Genomic DNA, 22916 nt, shown 5'->3' with positions numbered 1-22916 from the left:
TCTGTGTAGAGTTTGCACACTCTCCCTGTGTCTGCGTGGGTTTCCTCCGGGTGCTCCGGTTTCCTTCCACAGTCCAAAGATGTGCAGGCTAGGTGGATTGACTGTGCTAAGTTGTCTGTTATGTCTAAGGATGTGTAGGCTAGATAGATTAGCCATGGGAAATGTGGGATTATAGGGTACGGGTCTGGGTAGACTGCTCTTTGGAGGGTTGGTATAAACTCAATGGGCCGAATAGCCTCTTTCCGCATTGTAGGGAGTCTGTGATTCTTTATGTCAACCGGATTACAGTGTTGTAATTACTCTCAATCAGTGGTAAATGTGGGCGGAACATGGAGGACCCCTCCATTATGCTCTGGGCCCAAATGCATCTCCAGGGCTATCTTGATTAATTTACCCCTCAATACTTTTCATTCGGTTGATTCCTGGGTTTCCTGAGCGTAGTGACAATTGAGCAATTTGTGTTCGGAGATATTGTAACACTGTCACCGAACAGATGTTGAGGTGAATGACTTGAAGGGAAGAAAGAGAAGATGAAACTTACAGAAGTAAATAAAAGAGTAAAGTTGAAGAAATCACTTAAACTCTCAATGAATGACGCAGATGATCTTGATGGGCAGTGTATTGGGAGCGTGACTGTGTTGGGGAATGATGGTTTCATTACCCTCAATTTAAATTCTTGTACTTTTTGTAGAAAATCTTTAGATGGGATATGTCCTGACAGTCTAACATGGACATATGGACTATATACCCCATCAACTATGAAAGGGAATGTTTTGTCCACTTGAAGTCTTGAGAGAAGCTTTCCCTGTTTAATTGCCTGTAATCTCTTCTTTCATTAACATTGTGTTGCTCAAAATTGGGAATTTCTGATAGTTTCCCATTTTAGGCCACTTTTAGAATACTGCATTCAATTCTGGTCTCCCTGCTTTAGGAAAGATGTTATTAAACTTAACACGGTTCAGGAAAGATTTAAAGGATGTTGCCAGGGTTGGGGGGTTTCAGCTCTAGGGAAAGGCTGCATCGGCTGGAGCTGTTTTCCTTGCAGTATCAGAGGCCAACAGTTGACTTTACAGAGGTTTATAAAATCACGAGGGGCATTGATAGCCAACGTCTTTCCCCAGGGTAAGGGAGTCCAAAACTGGAGGGCCATAGGTTTAAGGTGAGAGGGGAAAGATTTAAAAGGGACCTAAGGGGTAACTTTTTCACACAGAGGGTGGTGTGTGTATGGAATGAGCTGCCAGGGGAAGTGGTGGAGGCTGGTACAATTACAACATTTAAAAGACATCTGAATGGGTACATGAATAGGAAGGGTTTAGAAGGATATGGGCCAAATGCTGGCAAATGGGACTAGATTAGTTTAGGATATCTGGTTGGCGAGGACGAGTTGGTCTGAAGGGTCTTTTTCTGTGCTGTGAAACCGTATGATTCTAAATGTTTAAGTAAAGAAAGGTCACTTAAGAAGTTGTGTTTAGCTCCAATTTTAACCATGCAGTTACTTGTTTTTCCCATACCTGCTGTTTGGGGTCTGTGGCCTACATCGGCAGAGTCAGCACTAAAATGTTACACTGAAGCTTGGAATGAGATGTTCACACACCACATTCGTTCCCTGCATACCCCAGGCATTCTGCTCCCTCGCAACAACATCGCACTCCAACACACACTACATTCTCCTTCTCCCATTCACCCAATTTGTCCTTTCTCCTCCAACACTGCATTCCCATCTACCACAAACCACATATCCTCCACACACCACACTCCTCCACCCCCCCCCCCCCCATATTGCACTTCCCCATACACACAGCGCATATCTCCGATGTCCCATCCCACCCACAGTCTACACTTCCACCCCTCACCCAGGCCACTAGACCGTAAGAGCACATTGTACTCCTCTCCCCACACACCCCCAAATACCACATTCCCCTCCCTTGTCACCCAGGTTAAAACTGGGTGTTTTCCTACTTATTTAATGGAAGGAGGCTCTTGACCTCAGATAGTTAAGATGATACTTTGGTGAGGTGTCCTTATTGATAATAAATCAAATGGTATGTCCATTGGTGTTTATCAACAAGGAGATTGATGGGCCAAGTGGCCTTCTTCTGTGCTGTAAATGTTCATAAGTCTTACGCGTTACCACTCAGGATAGGAAACCTAAGAAGCTGTTTCTGTCTGTGTCCAAACCAGAGTACAAAGACAGTTTGGCTTTAGCAATAGAGAAAAGCTGAAGCAGAATGACCCTAGAAAAGACAGGCTCAAAGAGCTAGAACAGAACTGATTAGCCAGCTCACATCAAACCGAGGGGTGCTCAGACAGCTTAAGGGAAGAAAGGAACAGTATTGAGAGTTAAACTGCAGTTATTTAGTTTCTTTCAATGGTGGGATGTGGGCATCACTGGCAAGGCCCGCAATTGATTCCCATCTTTGAAGAGCGGATTGTCTGTTGAGAAGGTACTCCTGAGCTACCGTCTTAAACTGTTGCTGTCCTTGAGGTGCAGGGAAGCCCACAGTGATGCCAGAAAGGAGTTTCCAGGATTTTAAAAGTGAGGAAACAGTGGTGTATTTCCAAGTCTGGATGGTGAGTACCTTGGGAGGAAAGCTGTAGTTGGTGGTGTTCCCATGTATCTGCTGCCTTGACCTTCTAAATGTGTCAAAATTTGGACGCTCCTCCAATGGGTGAGTCATGTCCATGACAGTGGGAACCTGGCATAACATCCGGCTGACAGTAGGGTCTTCTGTTGAAGATGCTTCACATACCTGAAAACTGTCAACACAGGTTTTTGGGAGGTGCAGAGAGATAGCTCAGTGTTTCAAGCACTGGACCCTGATGAAATTCAATCTCTCTCCTTTAATTTGGCACAGAAATCAATGTTAAATAAAATGGCAGTTGTCAAACTATGATTAACTGCTTGACGCAATCACACAAAAAAAAATTCTACCCCAATAAAACACTCTAGAATTATCGTTTCTAGTTTCTATTCTAATTTTGCTGCAAGGTGAAATTAAAATGTTCTCCAGTCCTGCTCTGCTCGTTTTAGTTTTGAAGCAGCATCCCATTTGCATCTTGATGCTACATAGTTCCTTTAACATAATAAAATGTCCCGAATCTCTTCACAGAAGCATCACAATACGAAATGTGACATTGAAGCAGACATAATGACAGGTAGCCGAAAGACTTAGTCAAAGAAGCAGGATTTAAGGAACATCTTGAAGGGGGAAAGAGAGGGAAAAGTGTACAAATAAAGAGAATGGGAAGATGTAAAGAGAGATTTCCCAAGCTACAGGCCCAGGAACTTGAATCATCCCCACCAATGAATACCAGGATATGAGTTCTAAAATGAAGGCAATGCTTAACTTAGCGAGATAGTTGATTTTACTTGTTTACTTGTTCCCTTCCCCCACCTCATCTTCAGCATGTACACTAATCTTTAATGAGTTACAAGCAGCTCTGAAGGCCTCTGTGTGAACAAATGTGCCTCAACTCAATGATGTACTTGATGTGTACATTTCTGAATCTTCTCACATGGCAACCCAGCAATAAGATTTAGCAGCTTGGTGCTGTGATGAGGAACTTTCCTTTTCCCACTTAAATAGAGGTGCGGAGGTTAATAGGGACTAATTTATACAAATGTTAAGCATTTTTCTAACTCCTTCCCACAGGGCTAGAAGTTTCACACTGATAGCTTGCAGCACTTCATCACTGTTGTGTTATTTTCCCTTTTTAATATCCAATTATAGGGCAAGCTTACATTCAATATGAACGCAGCTACTCAATGCAAGAGCCAAGTTCTCTATCCTAGCACTGCTCCACTCTGCAAGATGGTCTCTGAGATATAGTGCTGCCATCCATTATATCATCCAAGTGGTTAATGTCAGTACCTGAGCCCAGATAGTCTGAGGCTTAGCCTTGGTCATTCCTTCACACCCACACAATGGTGAGCGCAAACTGAAGATTAAGAATAGCAATGGTCGCATTTCATCGCCGTTCTTCAACCCAGCATCTTTGAGGACAGCTGAGATGCTGCCTTCAATTGTTCCCCGACGCAGAATTTAAACATACAGATTAGGAGCAGGAGTAGGCCATCTGGCCCTTCAAAACTGTTCCAGGCTGACCTTTTTGAGGCTTCAACTCCACATTCTGACCTTTGACTCCCTTGTTAGTAAAAAAAATCTATCCATCACTGCCTTAAATATATATTTAAAGACTCTGCTTTCACTGTCTTTTGTGCTTCAGTTGTGCCCCCTAGTCCAAGCCTGTCCCACAAGGTGAAACATCCTTTCAGCATTCATCTTGTCTAATCCCCTCAGAGTCATATATATTTCAATAAAGCACCTCTCATTTTTCTAAACTCCAATGGAATCAACCTGTCCATCCCTTTTTGAGTTACAGACATCTACAGCCCTTCAGCCCATCAGGTCCACACAGGTCAAAAACAAACTATCTATTCTAATCCCATTTTCCAGCACTTGGCCCATTGCCTTGCATGCCTTGGCATCACAAGTGCACAATAAAATACTTCTTAAATGTTATAAGGGTTTCTGCTCTAGTAGCCTTACAGGCAGTTAGTTCCAGATTCCCACCACCCTCTGGATGAAAAAGGTTTTCTTCACATCTTCTCTGAACCTTTGTCCCTTACCTTGAAACTATACTCCCTGGTCATTGATCCCTTCATCAAGGGGAAACATTTGTTCCTGACACTCATAATTTTATATATTTTGATCTTATCACCCCTCAATCTCCTCTGCTCAAAGGAAAACAACCCCAGTCTGTCCAATCTTTCTTCGTAACTGAAACTCTCCAGCCCAGGCAACATACTGGTAAATCTTCTCTGCACCCTCTCCAGTGCAGTCACATCCCTCCTGTTATGTGGATTCCAGAACTGCACACAATTCTCTAGCTGTGGGCTAACCAATGTTTTATACAGTTCCAGCATCACCTCCCTGCTGTTAAGGTCTATGCCTCAACAAATGAAGACAAGTATTCCGTACGCTTTCTTAAGTACTTTATAAACCTTCTTCATAAGATAAACTACCCATCCAAAGAAATGGTTGAACAAACTTTCTCTGAACTACTTCAGCACATTTATATCCTTTCTTAGGCAAAGAGACGAAAAGTTCTCAGTACTCCATATTTGGTCTCACCAATGTCCTGTACAGCTGCAGCAAAATACCCCGACTTTTACTTTCCATTCTCCTCGCCATGATATTTGTCTTCTTAACCACTTGCTTTATCTATATACTAACTTCAAATGATTCATGTACTGGGACACCCAGATCCCGCTGTACCTGAGAGTTCTAAAATCTCTCTCCATTTAAATGATATGCTGCTTTCTTATTCAACCAGCTAAAATGTACAAGTTCACATGTTCCTACATTGTACTTCCACTGTCAAAGTTTTGATCATTTATTCACCTATCTGTATCCTTTGGTGGATTTCTTATGTCCCTGCGGCACACAACACATGTGGATACATTACACACAGCACCCTCCTCCAACTCACTAACATAGAGAGTAAATAATTGAGACCCTAGGACTGATCCTTCTGGTACTCCGCTAGTTACATTAATCCTGACTCTCTGCCTTCTGTGTTAACCGATCCTCAGTCCACGCTAATATATTACCCTTTGGTCTAACTAGTCCATGCTGACCAGACATCCCAATCTGACATGGTCCCATTTGCCAGTATTTGGCCCAAATCCCTCTAAACCCTTCCTATTCATATACCCATCCAGATGCCTTTTAAATGTTGTAGCTTCCACCACTTCCTCTGGCAACCTGTTCCGTACACGCACCACCCTCTGCGTGAAAAAGTTACCCCTCAGGTCCTTTTGAAGTTTTTTCCCTCTCACCTTAAACCTATGCCCTCTAGTTTTGGACTCCCCAACCCTTCGATAAAGACCTTGGCTATTCACCCTATCCATGTGCCTCATGATTTTATAAACGTCTATAAGGACCCCCCTCAGTCTCCAATACTCCTGGAGAAAAAGCCCCAGTCTATTCAGCCTCAAACCCTCCAGTCCCAACAACATCTTTGTAAATCTTTTCTGCACCCTCTCAAGTTTAACAACATCATTCCTATAGAAGGGCGACCAGAATTGTACGCAGTATTCTGAAAGGGGCCTCACCAATTTCCTGTACAGCTACAACGTGACGTCCCAACTCCTATACAGTACTTGATGTTTTGGCCAATGAAGGCAAACGAGCCAAATGCCTTCTTCACTATCCTGTTTACCTGCAACTCCACTTTCAAGGAACTATGCACCTGCACCCATGGATCTCTTTTGTTCAGCAACACTCCACAGGGCCCTACCATTAACTGTATAAGTCCTGCCCTAGTTTGCCTTACCAAAATCAACACCTCACATTTATCTAAATTAAATTCCATCTGCATCTCCTCAGCCCATTGACTCATCTGATCAAGACCCCATTGTACTATGAGATAATCTTCTTCACTATCCACTGCACCACCTATTTTGGTATCATCTGCAAACTTATGAACATACCTCCTATATTCACATCCGAATCATTTATATAAATGACGAAAAGCATTGGGCCCAGCACCGATCCTTGTGGACCACTACTGGTCACAGGCCTCCAGCCTGAAAAGCAACAATCTACCACCACCCTCTGTTTCCTACCTTCATGCCAATTTTGTATCCAATTGGCTAGCTCCTCCAGGATCCCATGTCAACATCTTGTCAACTTAAAAAGATCCAATTTTGCCCAATCTGTTTCACAGTAGCTAACCGATCTTCTATTCATATCCCCTGTACCATGAACTCCTATTTTGTGCATTGACATTTGATGTGGAATCTTGTCAGTGCCTACTGGAAATATAAATACAACATAACCACTTGTCCCCTTTTATCCATGTTGCTTGTTACTTCCTCAAAGAACTACGATAAATTAGTCAAACATTATTTTATTTTCACAAAACTATTTTGTTCTGCCCGATTCTATTGAGATTTTCTAAGTGTTCCTTATAGCCTCCTTAATAATTGATTCCAACATTTTATAGAAAATGGCAGTAAAGATAGTGGAGGCAATGGTTGAATCTGGGAGAGTTCAAGCAGATTGGAAAACTGCTATGATGTTGCCCTGTTCGAGAGGGAGGGAGACAGAAAGCAAGAAACCGTAGGTCAGTTAGCCTAGCATTTGTCATTGGGAAAATGCTAGGGTCTATTTTTAAGGAAGAAATGCCAGGACATTTAGAAAAGCTTAATGCAGAGAAACAGAGTCAATATGGTTTTGTGAAAGGGAAATCTTCTTTGAAAAATTTGCTAGAGTTCTTTAAGGATAAATCAAGCAGAATTGATAAAAAGGAACCAATGGATGTAGCATATATAGATTTTCAGAAGTAATTTGATAAGATGCCAAGACAGGTTGTTCCACAGATAGAAGATCACAGTAATACATTAGCATGGACTGAGGATCGGCTAACACAGAAGGCAGGGAGTCAGGATTAATGTAACTAGCGGAGTACCAGAAGGATCAGTCCTAGGGCCTCAATTATTTACTCTCTATGTTAGTGAGTTGGAGGAGAGTGCTGTGTGTAATGTATCCACATTTGCTGACAATACCAAATTGGTGAGAGGACATGTTGTGATGAGGACACAAGGAATCTACAAGAGGATGTAGATAAGTTGAGTGAGTGGTTAAAAATCTGGCAGATGGAATTTAGTTTCAGAAAGTGAGAGGTCACATACTTTGGAACGAAGAATCAAAAGGCAGATGATAATTTAAATGGAGAGAGCCTCCAAATAAGTACAGCATAGAGATATCTGGGTGTTTTTGTGCATGAAACACAAAAGTCGATGAAGGTGCAGTGAGTAATTAAGAAGGCAAATGGAATTTTGTTTTTTATTGCTTGGGGTTTGAAGTTAAAAAACTGGGGCAATTTTGCTGTAACTGTACATGATGATGCTGTTCCTAGAGTCCTGTAGACAGTTTTGGTCCCTGAATTTAAGAAGTGATACATTGACATTGGAGGAAGCTCAAAGAGTTTCACTAGGCTGGTACCTTGGACAAAGAAATTGACTTATCAGGAATAACTAAACAGGATTGACCTTCCTTCGTTAGAGTTAAGAAGAACGAAGGCTGATCTTAGTGAAACATGCAAGGCTTTGAAGTAGTTTGACATTTGTTGAAAAGACATTTCCAACAATGGGGAGTCTCAAACTTGGAACCTTCATTTAAAATAGTGACACAGGGCTTAGTGAAAGGCACTAAAAGTATTTAAAGAGGAGGTAGATAGATTTCTGAAAAATTAAGGAATTGACAGCAATGAAGAGCTGGCCTCCGGCAGATCACCCACTTCAGAATGGTGGGGCAAGTTTGAGGGGCTGAGTGGCCTACTCCTGCTCCTATTTCTTAACGTTCTTTTCCCATTGATAGATGCTAAGCCAATTAGTTTGTAGTTTACTGCTTTCTTGAAGAGAGGAGTGACAATTCTCTGATATAACAAGGTGTAGAGCTGGATGAACACAGCAGGCCAAGCAGCATCAGAGGAGCAGGAAGGCTGACGTTTCGGGCCTAGACCCTTCTTAAGACAATTCTCTGTTCTGCAATCGGATGACATCTTTCCAGAATCTAGGGAATTTTGGAAAACTAGAACTAATATGTCTATTTTGTCAGCAGACACTTCTTTTATGAACATACAACAAAGTCCATCAGGACACAGGGATTATTAATGTTCAGTTTTAATAATTCTCTCAGTCCTGTTTCCCTGGTGATTGTGATTATTTTAAACTGCTCTCTCCCTTTCACTTCCTGATTTGGAATTATTTCCAGGATAATATTTGTGTCCTCTCTAAAAGAAAACTGAAAGAACTGCAGATCCTGTAAATGAGAAACAAAAACAGAAATTGCTGAAAAAGCTCAGCAGATCTGGCAGCATCTGTGGAGAGAAATCAGGTTAACGTTTCAGATCAAATGACCCTTCCTCAGAACTCGGCCCTTTGGAGGAAGAGTCACTCGACCCAAAACGTTAACTCTGATTTCTCTCCACAGATGCTGCCAGATCTGCTGAGCTTTTCCAGCAATTTCTGGTTTTGTTTGTGCCCTCTATTGTGAAAACAAAATATCGGTTCATATTTTTATAGCACCTTTAACATGGTGAAATTGTCCAAGGTGTCTGATGAGAATACCATAAAGCAAAATTAGATACCAAACCAAACAAAGTCCGAAGATATGCAGGTTAGATGGATTGGCCAAGGGAAATACAGGGTTATGGGGATAGGGTAAGGGGTTGGGTTTGTTTCAGAGGGTCATAGTGGACGCAGTAGGCAGAATAGCCTGCTTCCACATTGTAGGGCTTGTGTGATTCTATATTATGGCCCACGGCCAAATGTTACTTTACAGAAATATGTTTTAAGGAGCACCTTGAAGGTGGAGAGATTGAGTGAGGCAATTTGAGAGCTCAGGGCAACACCATGACTGCCATCAGTGGAATGATCGAAATCTGGGATGGTCCAAATCTCTGCACAGCCAGTGCAGGCAATAGAACAAACAGTCCAATAATTCAGCAAGTTGCATTTCCCTAGCACCTTTCATGATCTCAGGATGTCTGTAAACACTTCACAACCAATGAAGCACTTTTGAAGTGTAATCATTGTTGGAATGTAGTGCCAATTAATTTGCGCAATACAGGCTCCCACAAAACCATTAGCATACATTGCTGAATAATCTTTTAATTATGTGGTTTGAGATGTCAATATTGGCACAGGCACAAGAACTCACCTGCTCTCCTTTGAAGTGATGCCAGGGTTTTCTTTGTACATCCACCTGAGAGAGCAGGCAGAGTTGAACATCAGTGGTTGATGCTGTATAGCCTGGTTTATGGACTTGTATTTCAGGTCTAAACTCTAGACCTTTTGATTCTGAAGGAAGTCAGAGTGCTAGCTATTGAGCCACAGGCAACACAATGTAGTTGCTAAGGGCTCTTCTTTTAGGGAAACACCATGGCAACAAACAGAGACACTCACATGGGTCTGTCATTAACTGTCTGTGCAGGGTGGAAAGATCCCTGTGCGATGGACTGCACCAGAAGCAATTGCGTATCGGAAGTTCACTTCAGCCAGTGATGTATGGAGTTATGGAATTGTCATGTGGGAAGTGATGTCATTCGGAGAGAGGCCTTACTGGGACATGTCAAACCAAGACGTAAGTAGTTTTGTCATATAATATAGTGCATAATGCAACCTAAACAACACAGGAAATAATTTTGAGAATTAACTAAAAAGAGAATTGCATGACTGCTGATAAAGGAGAACAGAAAACACTCCGGGTTAGATCAGCTCATGAAAGCTCATTCTTCAAACTGATCCAGAACATTGCCTGCTGAATGTATACATACTTCAGAATGCATTTGCCTTTGTCTTTCATAAACTGATGGATGTGCTGACAGGTTCTGATGGTTGTGCCAGCCAGTGAAATATTGGGAAAGTGTTTGTTGGTGACGTCACCAAATCTTCCTCAATCTCAGTTTCCGTTGAGAGGGTATAGATCATTACTCATTCCTGCAGAGATAAGGCCAGGGTTATTTTCATTGCCAGCCTTCTGTCTGCCTCCTCAGGATGGCATGCAAATAGATTTGGGTAAGGCAGTTAGATGTGGGGATTTCAGGGAGGGGTACTGATTGAATGGTGGGGAATGCGTCTGGGATGGGCCTCAGAGCAGAAGAAGTTGAAATATCGTCCTTAGGGCTCAGGAGAACACTTCTGCTCCTCCAAGCAAGTATGAAGGAAAGTAGAGTAATAAAAGGATCTCTTTCCAACTTTATTCTGACCAGCTTCAGCCTAGCACATTAAGGTACAGCAACTCTCTCACTCACTTTGGAGTTAAAATTCCAGCCAAAGCCCAAGGATACTACCCCATTGTGTGGGGTCCTTTCAGCTGGGTGCCTTTGTTGGCTGCTCAGAAGAGCAGATTAAATTCAAGATCATTTGGAAATTGGTGTTTAACTGCCAAACTACCCAGTTTCTTCTGATGATTTCTATAGTTTTACTTCATGAGGAAATGCAGTGTGAACTGTATGCCCTCATGAGCAATGCAAGTGTTTTTTTTTTCTCTCATTTCTGTTCATAAACATATGTCCATTGCTTTCTCTTTCTAATTGGTGTTCTTTGTTTTATTTTGAGAGTGCGTGAGGTAACTGGGATTGAAGTAATTTCTTTGACCTAATCAGCAGAATGTGGTGCTGCTGTGCATAATGACAAGCCGATTAGCCAGTAATATGCTTTGATTAACGAATTGCTTTCTCTTCCATGAACCTCTGGCATCCAAGCAGATGTTATGGCACCAAGATGACTCTTTGAGCATATGGATAAGGTCAATTGTGTCCATATCTCTGACAAGGGCTGACATTTAGTCACAGAGTCATATAACACGTAAAAAGACCCCATGATTCACCCAGTCCATGCTGAACATAATCGCAAACTAAACTAGTCCCACATGCCTGCTACTGGCCCATATCCCTCCAAACCCTTCCTATTCAAGTATTTATCCAAATGTCTTTTAAACATTGTAATAGTACCCATATCCACCACTTCCTCGGGAAGTTCATTCCACACACGAACCACCCTCGTGTAAAACATTTGCCCCTCATGTCTTATTTAAATCTCTCTCCTCTTACCTTAAAAATGTGTCCCCGTAGTCTTGAAATCCCCCATCCTAAGAAAAAGACAACTACCATTAACTTCACCTATACTCCTCATTATTTTATAAACTTCTATCAGGTCTCCTCTCAACCTCCTACGCTCCAGTGAAAAAGGTCCCAGCCTATCCAGCCTTTTGTTATAACTCAAACCTCCCATACCCGGCAACATCCTGGAAGCAGTTCTTTGAATCGTTTTGAGGTAGAGGTGGATAGGTTGTTGATTTTTGATAAGCACATGGGTGAAAGGTTATTGGGGTTTAAGTGGGAATGTCGAGTGATCAGATCAGCCATGATCATGTTAATTGGAGGAGTCGGCGTGAGGATCCTATTCCTGCAACTGATGTGTGGAATATTCCATACGCTCCTAGGCATCACATCTCTGAAAAGAGGTATTGGTTTTGTCACATTGCAGATTCATTACAGCAATACAAAGGGTTAAATTTTGGCCCATATTCACTTGTGTATAGTAGATTGAGGGTGGGGGAAATGTTGGTAATTAAGGCAATTAAATTTTAACAAGATTCAATAGGTAGATGCGGAGAATCTATTCCCTCTGAAAGGAAAACCAGAAGAACAGGAAATAATTTTAATCCTTGGGTCTTGATTCCCCATTCCGTTTGATCATGGCTGATCTCTTTCTCAACTCCAGTTATCTGCCTTTGGTTTGTATTCATCAACAACCTCACCAAAAGAAGAGTTTATCTATTGGGGTGACATGGCAGCTCGTTGTTAGCACTGCTGCCTCACAATGCTAGGGACCCAGGCTCGATTCCACCCACAGGCGATGGTCTGCGTGGAGTTTGCACATTCTCCCTGTGTCAGTGTTGGTTTCCTCCCACAGTCCAAAGATATGCAGGTTGGTTGAATTGGCTGTGCTAATTTGCTGATCATGTTGTCCAGGGATGTGCAGGCTTGGTGGATTAGCCATGCAGAATGCAGGGATCGGGAGATAGGTCTGGATGGTGTGCTCTTCAGAGGGTAGGTATGGACTCGATGGGCCAAATGGCCTGTTTCTGCACTGTAGAGATTCAGTGATCTCAAACATGAAAGCCACAGAGCCTTTTGAGAGAGAATTCTGGACTTTTACTATCTTTTATGTGAGAAAGTGTTTCCTGATTTCCTGCTAGCTGCATGTTAATTTGATATCTATGGAGGAATCAGTTACAGATTGCTCGGATCTCTGAACCCGGGGTTGCACAGACACTCTCGATTAGTGGTAATCATTTCCATCCATTCTTGTGTTTTAGCTCTCGATTGGCAGATAGAATTAAATCATTTCAGATGACATGCATTCTGACATTCCTGGCAGCCAATTGGTGCGGAATGTTCTGCACTGGAGATGCTTAACACGTAACAGAAAGTTTATGCCTGACAGAAAAATAAAAGCTACTAATTTTCAGCTGAATGTATTTTTGACAGCTATCAACCAGCGAGTGTTACCGGAGTTCAAATGTTAAACTCACCGTACTCCCCTTTCTCGCCAATTGTGTCAAAAGCACAGTGGGCCAGATGTGTATAAAATCTTTAACTGAAGTTGTTTCCTCAGAGCACGACTCACCAGCAGTGCGGCTAAGACAGAAACTGCTCGAAAGTAATTATTCCGAGCGTTAATGAGGCTACCTTTTCATTCGACATTTAATTTTTATTTCAACGCTGGGGTTTGATGAGGGCATCAGGCTTGGCTCGTGAGATAAAATGATTGAGTCTGACAACCCAGGAGATGAGAGACTTCGGCCGAGTAAGGCACTCTCTCCCAGCCCTGCCGGAAGGTTCTATCCCTCAAACGTAGCGTCTCTTGTTTTTAATCAACAGGGAATAACAGTGTTAAGGTTGCCCAAGGTCAATGAACAATGACACATGACTATAATTAATGCTGTGCTCTGGGTTTGATTACTTGACCTGCTTTTTCCAACAGCTTACCTATGAATATGTCTGAAAGGATGCTGGGAGGCTTTAATTTCTTTTTCCTCTGTTAAAACATTTGCATAATGGACTACATTAACAGCAAAAGTTGAGTAACAACAGCAGTAAAATGGCAAGCAGGGATTTTACATGAGTGTGAACTACAATCATTGCCCTCTTGTTCATCCTTGAATACACTAAGCATGTTCTTTCCATTTGTCATAGAGAAAGTCTTGGGGACCTGAGGTTACTCAGGTGGTAAAGCATCAGGCTTTTAATTTCAGGTTCCAGGAACCAGGTTTGGAGCTGTGGTGGTGGTGTCCCTTGGGGATAGAGGGCCTGGCTGCTGTGGAGGTGTGTCTGATGTTGATTTTAAAACAAAAAGCTCTGACATTTTAATTCAATCTTTGTTGAAGCAAACTACCCCCACAATGCTTCAGAGGAATGTAAAGGAATTAAGGGTTATGGTGAGTGGGCGGGTAAGTGGGGCTGAGTCTCAAAGATCAGCCATGATCTTATTAAATGGTGGGGCAGGCTCAAGGGGCCAGATGGCCTACTCCTGCTCCTCGTTCTTATGTTCTTATGTTCTAAACAGACAGAACAAATTAACTCCAGCAGCAGCACACAGTCGCCTACATGGCAAGTAACGTTCACTCCACAGAAATGCCAGGCAAGATCATCTCCGAAAAGAAACAATCTGACTTCCATCCCGTTCACATTCCATCACTGAATTCCCCACTATCAACATCCTCGGGCTTACCAATGACTAGAAATTTAACTGGACTCACCATATAAATACAGTGGCTACAAGAGAAGGTCAGAAGCTAGGAATACTGCAGCACGTAATTCACTCCCTGACTTCTCAAAGTCTGTCTACCATCCACAAGGCACAAGTCAGGAGCGTGATGGGTGCCTCCCCACTTGCCTGGATGAGTGCAGCCCCAGCAACGCTCAAGAAGCTTGATAACATCCAGGACAAAGCAGCCCACTTGATTGGCACTACATCTGCAAGCATCCACTCCCTCCACCACCGACGCTCAGTAACAGCAGTGTGTACTATCCCCAAGATGCACTGCAGAAATTCACCAAATATCCTTAGACAGCACCTTCCAAACCCACAAGTTATTCTAGAAGGCCAACGGCAGCAGATAGATGGGAACACCACTACCTGCAAGTTCCTCTCTAAGCCACTCACCATCCTGACTTGGAAATATATCACTGTTCCTTCACTATCACCAGGTCAGAATCCTGGAATTCCCTCCCTAATGGCACTGTGGGTTTACATACAGCATATGGACTGCTGCGGTTCAAGAAGGCAGCACACCAGCACCTTCTCATGGGCAAGTAGGAACGGACAATAAATGGTGGCCCAGCCATTAACACCCACATCTCATGGTGAATAAGAAAAAAAAATCCCGATTTCTGCCATATTTTGTATAACTGGTTTTTATCATCTAGCTAAGAAACCATGTTACACATGTCAAAGCACTAAGCTTCTATAATAAGACAAACAACCGTGGATGCTGGAAATCTGAAACAAAACTAGAAATTGCTGGAAAAACTCAGCAGATCTGGCAGCAACAATGGAGTTAATGTTTGAAGTCCAATAAGTTCTGTTCCTGTTTCACTATGTTCCTAAATTCATTCTCTAAACTGCACAACCTGTCTACCTTTCTCTCTTCCATTAAGAAAACCTATTACTTTGACCAAGTGTTTGATCATTTGACTTCAGCCCAAAATGAAAACTGAAATTCCACTGCATTACTGAGGGAATGCTGCACTATTAGAGATGTGGTTTTGGGCAAGACATCAAACTGAGACCTGTCTGCTCTCTCAGGTGATTATATAAAGGATTCCGCGCCACTGTTGGAAGAAGAACTGGGAAGTTCCTCAGCTAAGTCATCAGATCATTCTAGCCTTGCTGTTTGTGGCACTATGTGTAAAATTGACAGATTTAAATCAATTTTCTACACTATTACAGTGACTATACTTCAAAAGTACTTCTTTGATTGAGAAGATCTTAGAGCATCTTGAGATGTGAAAGGGTCTAAGAGTAATAAGTACTGTGTCAAGTTCTGGTCACCCTGTTGTAGGAAGGATACTATTAAGCTGGAGAGGGTTCAGAAGAGATTTACAAGGAAGTTGCTGGGAACAGGAGGTTTGAGTTGTAAGGAGAGGCTGGATAGGCTGGGACTCTTTTCACTGGAGTGTAGGAGGTTGAGGTTTATTTTATAAACCTTATTGAGGTTTATAAAATCCTGAGGGGCATAGATAAGGTGAAATGCAGGTGTCTTTTCCCTAGGGTTGGGGGCATATTTTTCAGGTGAGACAAGAAAGATTTAAAAAAGACACGAGGACAACTTTTTACACATATAGAGTGATTTGTGCGTGGACTGAACTTGCAGAGGAAGTGGTGGATGTGGGTACAGTTACAACATGAGTACACGAATAAGAAATGTTTGGAAGGATATTGGCAAAGCGCAGGCAGGACGAGTTTAGTTTGGGATTATGGTTGGCATAGAGCTGTATGACTCTATGGCTCCTGGTCTTCTCCTTTTCTTGTAACAGTGACTGAAGAGAATTCAACCTGAGCACTTCTTTCTATTTAAAGTTAGATCAAAGACCTTTGTAATTTGCATTATCTGTTTGAAAAGCACTTCATAATGGGCCTCCTTTTCCATGTGTTTTCAGGTAATCAATGCCATTGAGCAGGATTATCGTCTGCCACCGCCCATGGACTGCCCAGCTGCCTTGCACCAGCTCATGTTAGACTGTTGGCAGAAAGACCGAAACTCCAGACCCAAGTTCGCCCAGACCGTCAACACTCTCGACAAAATGATCCGGAATCCTACCAGCCTGAAGACCATGGCCACCATCACCGCAGTGTAGGCATTTCACCTCTTCTCGATTGTGTGCCAGCCACTGGTGATGCTCTTGCCCAGCTGGTTCTGCATCTAGCAGTGGTCATCATGGTACAGGTTGCTGTGGGAGGGGCTTAAGGCTGACACATGCAGATCAATCTCAGTCCCCATTGGGTGCCAAATGTTGCTGTCTGCCTGGGTGGTAGAGTAAAAGAAATCCATAGAAGAGCAGAAAATGGGAACAGGAGGAGGCCATTCGGCCCATTAAGCACCCTCTGCCATTCAGTATGATCAAGACTGATCCTCTATCTCAGTGCCATACCCTTGCTTTCTGCCTGTACTGTAGCTCTGTCCCCATACCCCTGGTCTCCCCATACCCCAGCTCTGTCCCCATACCATGCTCTCCCCATATCCCTGCTGTTTCCATACCCCAGTTCTCACCCCATATCCTAGCTCTCTGCCCGTATCCCTGCACTGTCCCCATGCCATATGAAACCTTTAGTGTCTAGAAATCCATTTCTTTCTTAAATATGTTCAGTAACTTGGCCTCCACAGCCTTCTGTGGTAGAGAATTGCACACATTCACCACCTTTCCTCATCTCAGCCCTAAATCTCCTTCTCTTTATCCTGAGGCTGTGATCCCTGGTTTGAGATGCCAGGAGAAACGTCCAATCTGTCAGAATGTTCTTTGTTTCAATGAGATGACCTCTTATCCTTCTAAACTCCAGTGTCAACAGGTCCAGTTGATCCATTTCCTCCTCCTGTGCAGTCGATTCTATGACTCTATGACTCATATGAGACTCCTGCCATTCTAGGAATCAGATTGCTGACCGTTCACTGTGCTCCCTCTATGACATGTATTTCCTTTCTTAGGTAAAGACCCTAAGGGACAGATTTATTGACTGGGTGTGGGACCAGTTGTGAAATATTATCACACGTAGGACAGAGAAGCAAATAATTACAGATGTTTTACTTTGTACAATATGGCAAGGAGATATAGGGTTAGATTTTGTGTGGTCTGAGATCCCCACCCACCCTCATGTACACACTTCTGTTTCTACCATTTAATGACCATTAGTAAGTTTCACTTGTGAGAGTTACTAGTAAGACAAATGACGGGTAGCACTTGTGCCCAGCCACGCCACCAACAGCCACCTCTGGGACTATGTTCAGTCCCAACATCAAGGAGTCATGGAGGCAAAACTAAGGTAGAATGAGAGAGAGGGGTTTTGGCAGGACCAGGACAGAAGGCATGGGCAAAGGCTGGGCCTGACAGACTGGAGGTAATGGAACCAGGCAGGAGGAAGTGCTTAGAGACCTTTGCTCGGCGTGTGCCCCCCTTATTTGACCACTCCCTGCTACTTTCCGACTGCTGGCAAAATTGTTCCTCAGGGTAGTGTCCAGCTGCTTCATCATCACCTTCCCTCCATCATAAGGTCAGAAGTGAGGGTATTCACCGGTGATTGTTTAATGTCCAGTACCATTCGTGACTTCTCAGTTACTGAAGCAGTCCACGCAGCAAGAACTGAACAATATCCAGGCTCATGCCTATAAATGACAAATAACATTCAACTCACTCAACAGGTCTGGCAGCATCTGTGGAGAGGGAACAGAGTTAGTGTTTCAAGTCTGTTGACTCTTATCAAAATTGATACCAGCTAGAATAAAAGTGGCATTTATGCTGAAGGTGGAGGGGCTAAAGGGCAGCAGGTGAGTGAATAGGTGGAGATGGAGCCCAGAGAAAGAGAGATATGTATGGAATAGTTAGATAAGGGGTTTGTGGACAGTAACCCAAAACAGAGGGAAGCTGAGTAAGTGATAACGAACGCTAACAAGAGGAGAGAATGGGTAGAGATAGTAGGAACTGCCGATGCTGGAGAATCTGAGATAACAAGGTGTAGAGCTGGATGAACACAGCAGGCCAAGCAGCATCAGAGGAGCAGGAAAGCTGACGTTTCGGGTCGAGACCCGTCTTCAGAAAATGGTTAGAAAAGGAGAGAATGGTAAGGCTGTGTTGAAAGCAACTCATGTCATGACCCGTGTGAGAGTGGATAAAAAGCATGGAAGGATGGAATTAGGCTTTAAAGTTATTGAAATGGATGTTTGAGTCCTAGAGGCTACAGAGTCCCTAAGCAAAAGATGAGATGCTGTTCTTCCAGCTTGCGCTGAGCTTCGCTGGAACACTGGCAGCTCTACACCACCTCTAGGATTGTTGTAGCACGCTTGCAGTTGGAGCCAGCCTCACATTCTCGCTTTAAAGTCAGAACCATTCCAGCAATCGATCCCCAACCCCACCATCATAGCACTCACTTCACATTCAGGAACATGCCTCCCACCTGCCATTCGTCTATTCCTAAGGCAATCAGAGCTTTATCTGTGCCACAGTCACTGAGGAATCTGTCCTTTGCTGAATTAAACCTACTTCATTGGGATCTTGTCTCACTCCCCAGTCCTCGTCAATCCCAACCCTTCCGTGATCGCTAATCCACCCTGTGATTGAATACCCCTCTCTCCCAAGATGACTGACACTTACTCACACTCCACCATTCTCACTCTGCAGCATTCAGGGGTCATGGTCCCAACCAGAAGCCCCTGCCAATCAGTGAAGCCATATGTCATACTGCTCACTGTAACAAAGTAACATGTTTCAATTGAAAACACGGCAGGAAGAAGATAGGGGAAAGAGAAGGTAAACTGAAGTGTCCCGAAAAAGGAATCATCAGACTCTGCAAATTGAAACTTGTGAGAGGTTAATTAGTTTGAGAGCTCAATCTTTGGCTAACTTTGTGAAGGGGTCAAGAAAGGTTCGTGCCGCAGTCTTCCAATACCTCAAATTTAAAACTCTCATCCTTGCCTCCTCCCGGCTCCGTAACGTTTTCCTCCAACCTTAAAAAACACGATACCAAAATAACTAAAGTCCAACATCCTTTTGGGCAAACTTTAGTGAGGTGCTGAAGGTTTAAAGCTCTTATTTTCTACAAACTATCAAAACAGGAAAAGGGCAACAAATAACGAAGCCCCAGGGAAAATCATAGGCAATTTAACATCCAATTCTCTCTGATTATGGATATTTATATCTAAGGTTTGTCTTCCCATCTCCAGTCATTTCAAATTCCTACAAAACAAAAGTCAATTAAAAACGGCCGGGGGTGGCAATTTTGTTCTCCCATGTAAAGAGCAAGGGCTAATTCTTTCCAGGGTCCAAGGTGGTGTCCTATTACATTGCAACCTCCCTTCATAAACAAAGCCTCCATTCATTCATCCCAACCCATAATCTAATCACAGTAACAAGAAGCAGGGCAGCTTGTGAGCTGTAACTGGAACCAAGTGATGTTCAAGCTCTTCAACCCCTCCCTGCAGACTGTCAGAAATAATGGGCAAGGTGATGTGTGCTGCAAGTTTCCTTTCGAGAATTCCCAAGGCCAAAGCTGATTAATTCAACCGTATACCTGAGAGGTGACCTTGTCGAGTGTCTGTGGAGACATTGGACACTGGCCTGTCTCCTTGTGGAAAAAATGAATGACGTAAGGAGCAAAATATAATTTGTATGTAGCCTCTCATCTCCAAGGGTGCCCCAACTTTATAACTGTCTTTTGATGTGTGGTTTCTCTTGTTCTGTCAACTCATGGAACCACCAATTTGCCTGCAGTGTCTCAAACAGCAATGAGATAACCCATGATCAGGTTATCTGTTATCCTCATGACACTAGTTAGCAGAGAAGTGCTGGCTATATGCCCTGCCTCTTTAGCTTGAATAGGCAAGTGGGTTAAGCCGTCATTTAAAAGTTGGCCCCTCTGACAGTTCACCATTCCCTCTGTATTGAACTGAAGTGTCAAGGGGAAATGTAGCACATTGGTAATGTCACGGTGCTTGAACAGTTATAGAGTCATGCAGCACAAAACAGACCCTTGAATCCAACTTGTCCATGCTGACTAAGTTTCCCAAACTAAATTAGTCCCATTTGCCTGCCCTTGGCCCATAACCTTCTAAACCTTTCCTATTCATTTACCTATCCAAGTTGTAACTGTACCTGCATCTACCACTTCCTCTGGCAGTTCATTCCACGTATGAACCATCCTCTGTATGAAAAAGTTGCCCCTCAGGTCCATTTTAAATCTTTCTCCTCTCATCTTAAAATTGTACCCTCTAGTTTTAAACTTCCCAACCCTAGGGAAAAAACCTTTGCTACTACACCTTATCGAAGCCCCTCATGATTTTATAATCCTAATATGTAAAGTTTATAGATTATAAACAGCAATATTTCAGAGACTCAGGGTAATGCTGTTGGGTTAGAGGTTCAGATCCCATCACAGTAGCTGCTGGAGTTTAGATGTAGAGTCATAGAGCCATAAAGCACCAAAGCAGATCCTTTGGTCCAACCAGTCCATACTGTCCATAATCCTAAATTAAACCAGTCCCACCTGCAAACATGATTAATAAATCTGGAATTGGAAGCTATAAAAGCTCATCCAGTTCATTAATATCATTTTGGAAAGGAAATCTGTCATCCTTACCTGGTCTGGCCAGTATGTGATTCCAGACTCAGTGCAAGGGGCATTTCGGGATGGGCAGCAAATGCTGGCCTAGCCAGTGACCCCTGGAAGAATGAAGTAAAATACTCAAAGGTTACTGCTGCTTGAGAGGTAAGAATGATGCCCATTGTGTGAAACTGATATTCTGGAGTCAACTTGACATCTGCAGAATTAAGAGGGTGAGGGAGAGACTTATTCTATCAAAACAGAAAGGGGCAAAAAAACAACCAAACCGCAGGTAAAATAAAGACAGTTTAATCGCCGGTTCTTTCTGATTATAGATATTTCTTGCCATGGTTTATCTCCCCAAAACGTCCAATCTCAAGCCATTCCAACATTTTGTCAATTACAGCATTTTGTCTTCTCATGGAAATGGACTCTTTCTTTCCCGAGGGAGATGTTCGGAAAGGAAGTTTAGAGCAGCAGAAACCACGCATTTGAATTGAGTTGTTCTCGAGGGTGCAGATGAGAGAGAATTATAAAACAGCTGTTAGTCAGAGCCACTGATGTTTTTGTTTTATTGTTTGCCTTTGAAAACCAGGCCTTCACAGCCTCTGTTGGACCGCAGTGTACCTGACTTTACTGCTTTCACCTCAGTAGAAGATTGGCTCAGTGCAATCAAGATGAGTCAGTACAGAGAGAATTTCCTCAACTCTGGATTCACATCTCTGCAGCTGTGCATGCAGATGACTTCTGAGTGAGTATCACATCAAATCAGGGTTGGACAAAGGAGGCCATTTGGCCCATTCCTTCCAGAATGCTATACATACACCTTACTGCAACAGAATCAATGCTGTCCTCGGTCATTCTCAGTGATTTCTTTCCTGTACCTGCACAAGAGAGGAACTGGCCAGGATATGGTGTGGAGGTGCCGGTGATGGACTGGGGTGGACAAGGTCAGAAATCACACGACACCAGGTTATAGTCCAACAGGTTTATTTGAAATCACAAGCTTTCGGAGCGGTGCTCCTTTGTCAGGTGAATGACATTTATGTAAAGTCATAAAACATGGTAACCATGTTGCAAAGACCTATACAGTCAGCTTTAGGGCAATTGAATTGCATTGAAATGAAATCCAGACAGAAGTTGCAGGCTTCAAATCTGGTCAGTGCAGCATTAGTGAAATCTGGAGAGTCAACAGGGAGTTTGACTCCTGATAAATAATCACTGATTTTCAGTGCGTAAGTCTCGGGTTGGGTTCAGTTATGCTGCATTCCACAGTTGCACAGACTCTGGCATCCACTGATCAGACTTTAAGTTAGATACCAAAATGCAGTATGTGAAAACTTCAATGGAATTTGAAATTAGGAGTGATGCAAAAATTTCTGTGACTATTCACTTTAAATTAGCACCTACATTCAGAATTCTAGCTCTAAATTTTTAAGAGGGTCAGTTTTATTTGTTCAGACTTGCGTTTGAATTGCATTGTTCAGTGTCAGCTCAGCTCAATATTTTATGAAGTAAAACAAACACGAAGCAATCAGTTCAGAAGCTCAGTAGCACAGTTTTCTGTCACTTCAGGAGCCTGAACTCCCACTCAACTAAAACTGCAAACTGTTCCGCAAGGACAGTTAGGGATCTGGCTTTGGCCGGGAACTCGACCGTGGCTTTCTCTTCACACACACTTACCCCTGCCGTATCCTCCAAGGCAGTCTAGGCAAGGTGACGCACAGGAACAGTCAATCAGTTTGTGGAAGGTGGCTTTCCAGGAGAGTAGCAAAGACTCGGGGAGAGGTAAAAGGAAGAAACTTTACAAAACTAATTTCCTGGGAAAGGCATATGTAAACAAAAGGAACAGTCACACACAGATACACTCACACTGTCACACTGACACTCTCACTGTCAGACTGACAGACCCAGACGGATACACTCTCACTGACAGACTGACGGACCCAGACGGATACACTCCCACTGTCAGACTGACGGACCCAGACGGATACACTCTCACTGTCAGACTGACAGACCCAGACGG

At 43.1% G+C, this 22916-nt stretch overlaps 1 protein-coding gene across 2 annotated transcripts in view; it reads left to right on the top strand.

Moving 5' to 3' along the window:
- Positions 1 to 22916, top strand: part of LOC109915386 (ephrin type-B receptor 1) — a 442994-nt gene that overhangs the window by 406681 nt on the left and 13397 nt on the right. For both annotated transcript variants that reach the window (XM_048604552.1, XM_048604551.1), the window contains exons 13-15: positions 10005 to 10154; positions 16243 to 16436; positions 21486 to 21641. In XM_048604552.1, the coding sequence (XP_048460509.1) occupies positions 10005 to 10154; positions 16243 to 16436; positions 21486 to 21641 (500 nt within the window). The remainder of the gene's footprint in view (positions 1 to 10004; positions 10155 to 16242; positions 16437 to 21485; positions 21642 to 22916) is intronic.

This window comes from Rhincodon typus, chromosome 13, assembly GCF_021869965.1.
Source record: "Rhincodon typus isolate 14 chromosome 13, sRhiTyp1.1, whole genome shotgun sequence".
Classification (NCBI taxonomy): domain Eukaryota; kingdom Metazoa; phylum Chordata; class Chondrichthyes; order Orectolobiformes; family Rhincodontidae; genus Rhincodon; species Rhincodon typus.
This window is presented reverse-complemented; position numbering and strand designations above follow the sequence as displayed.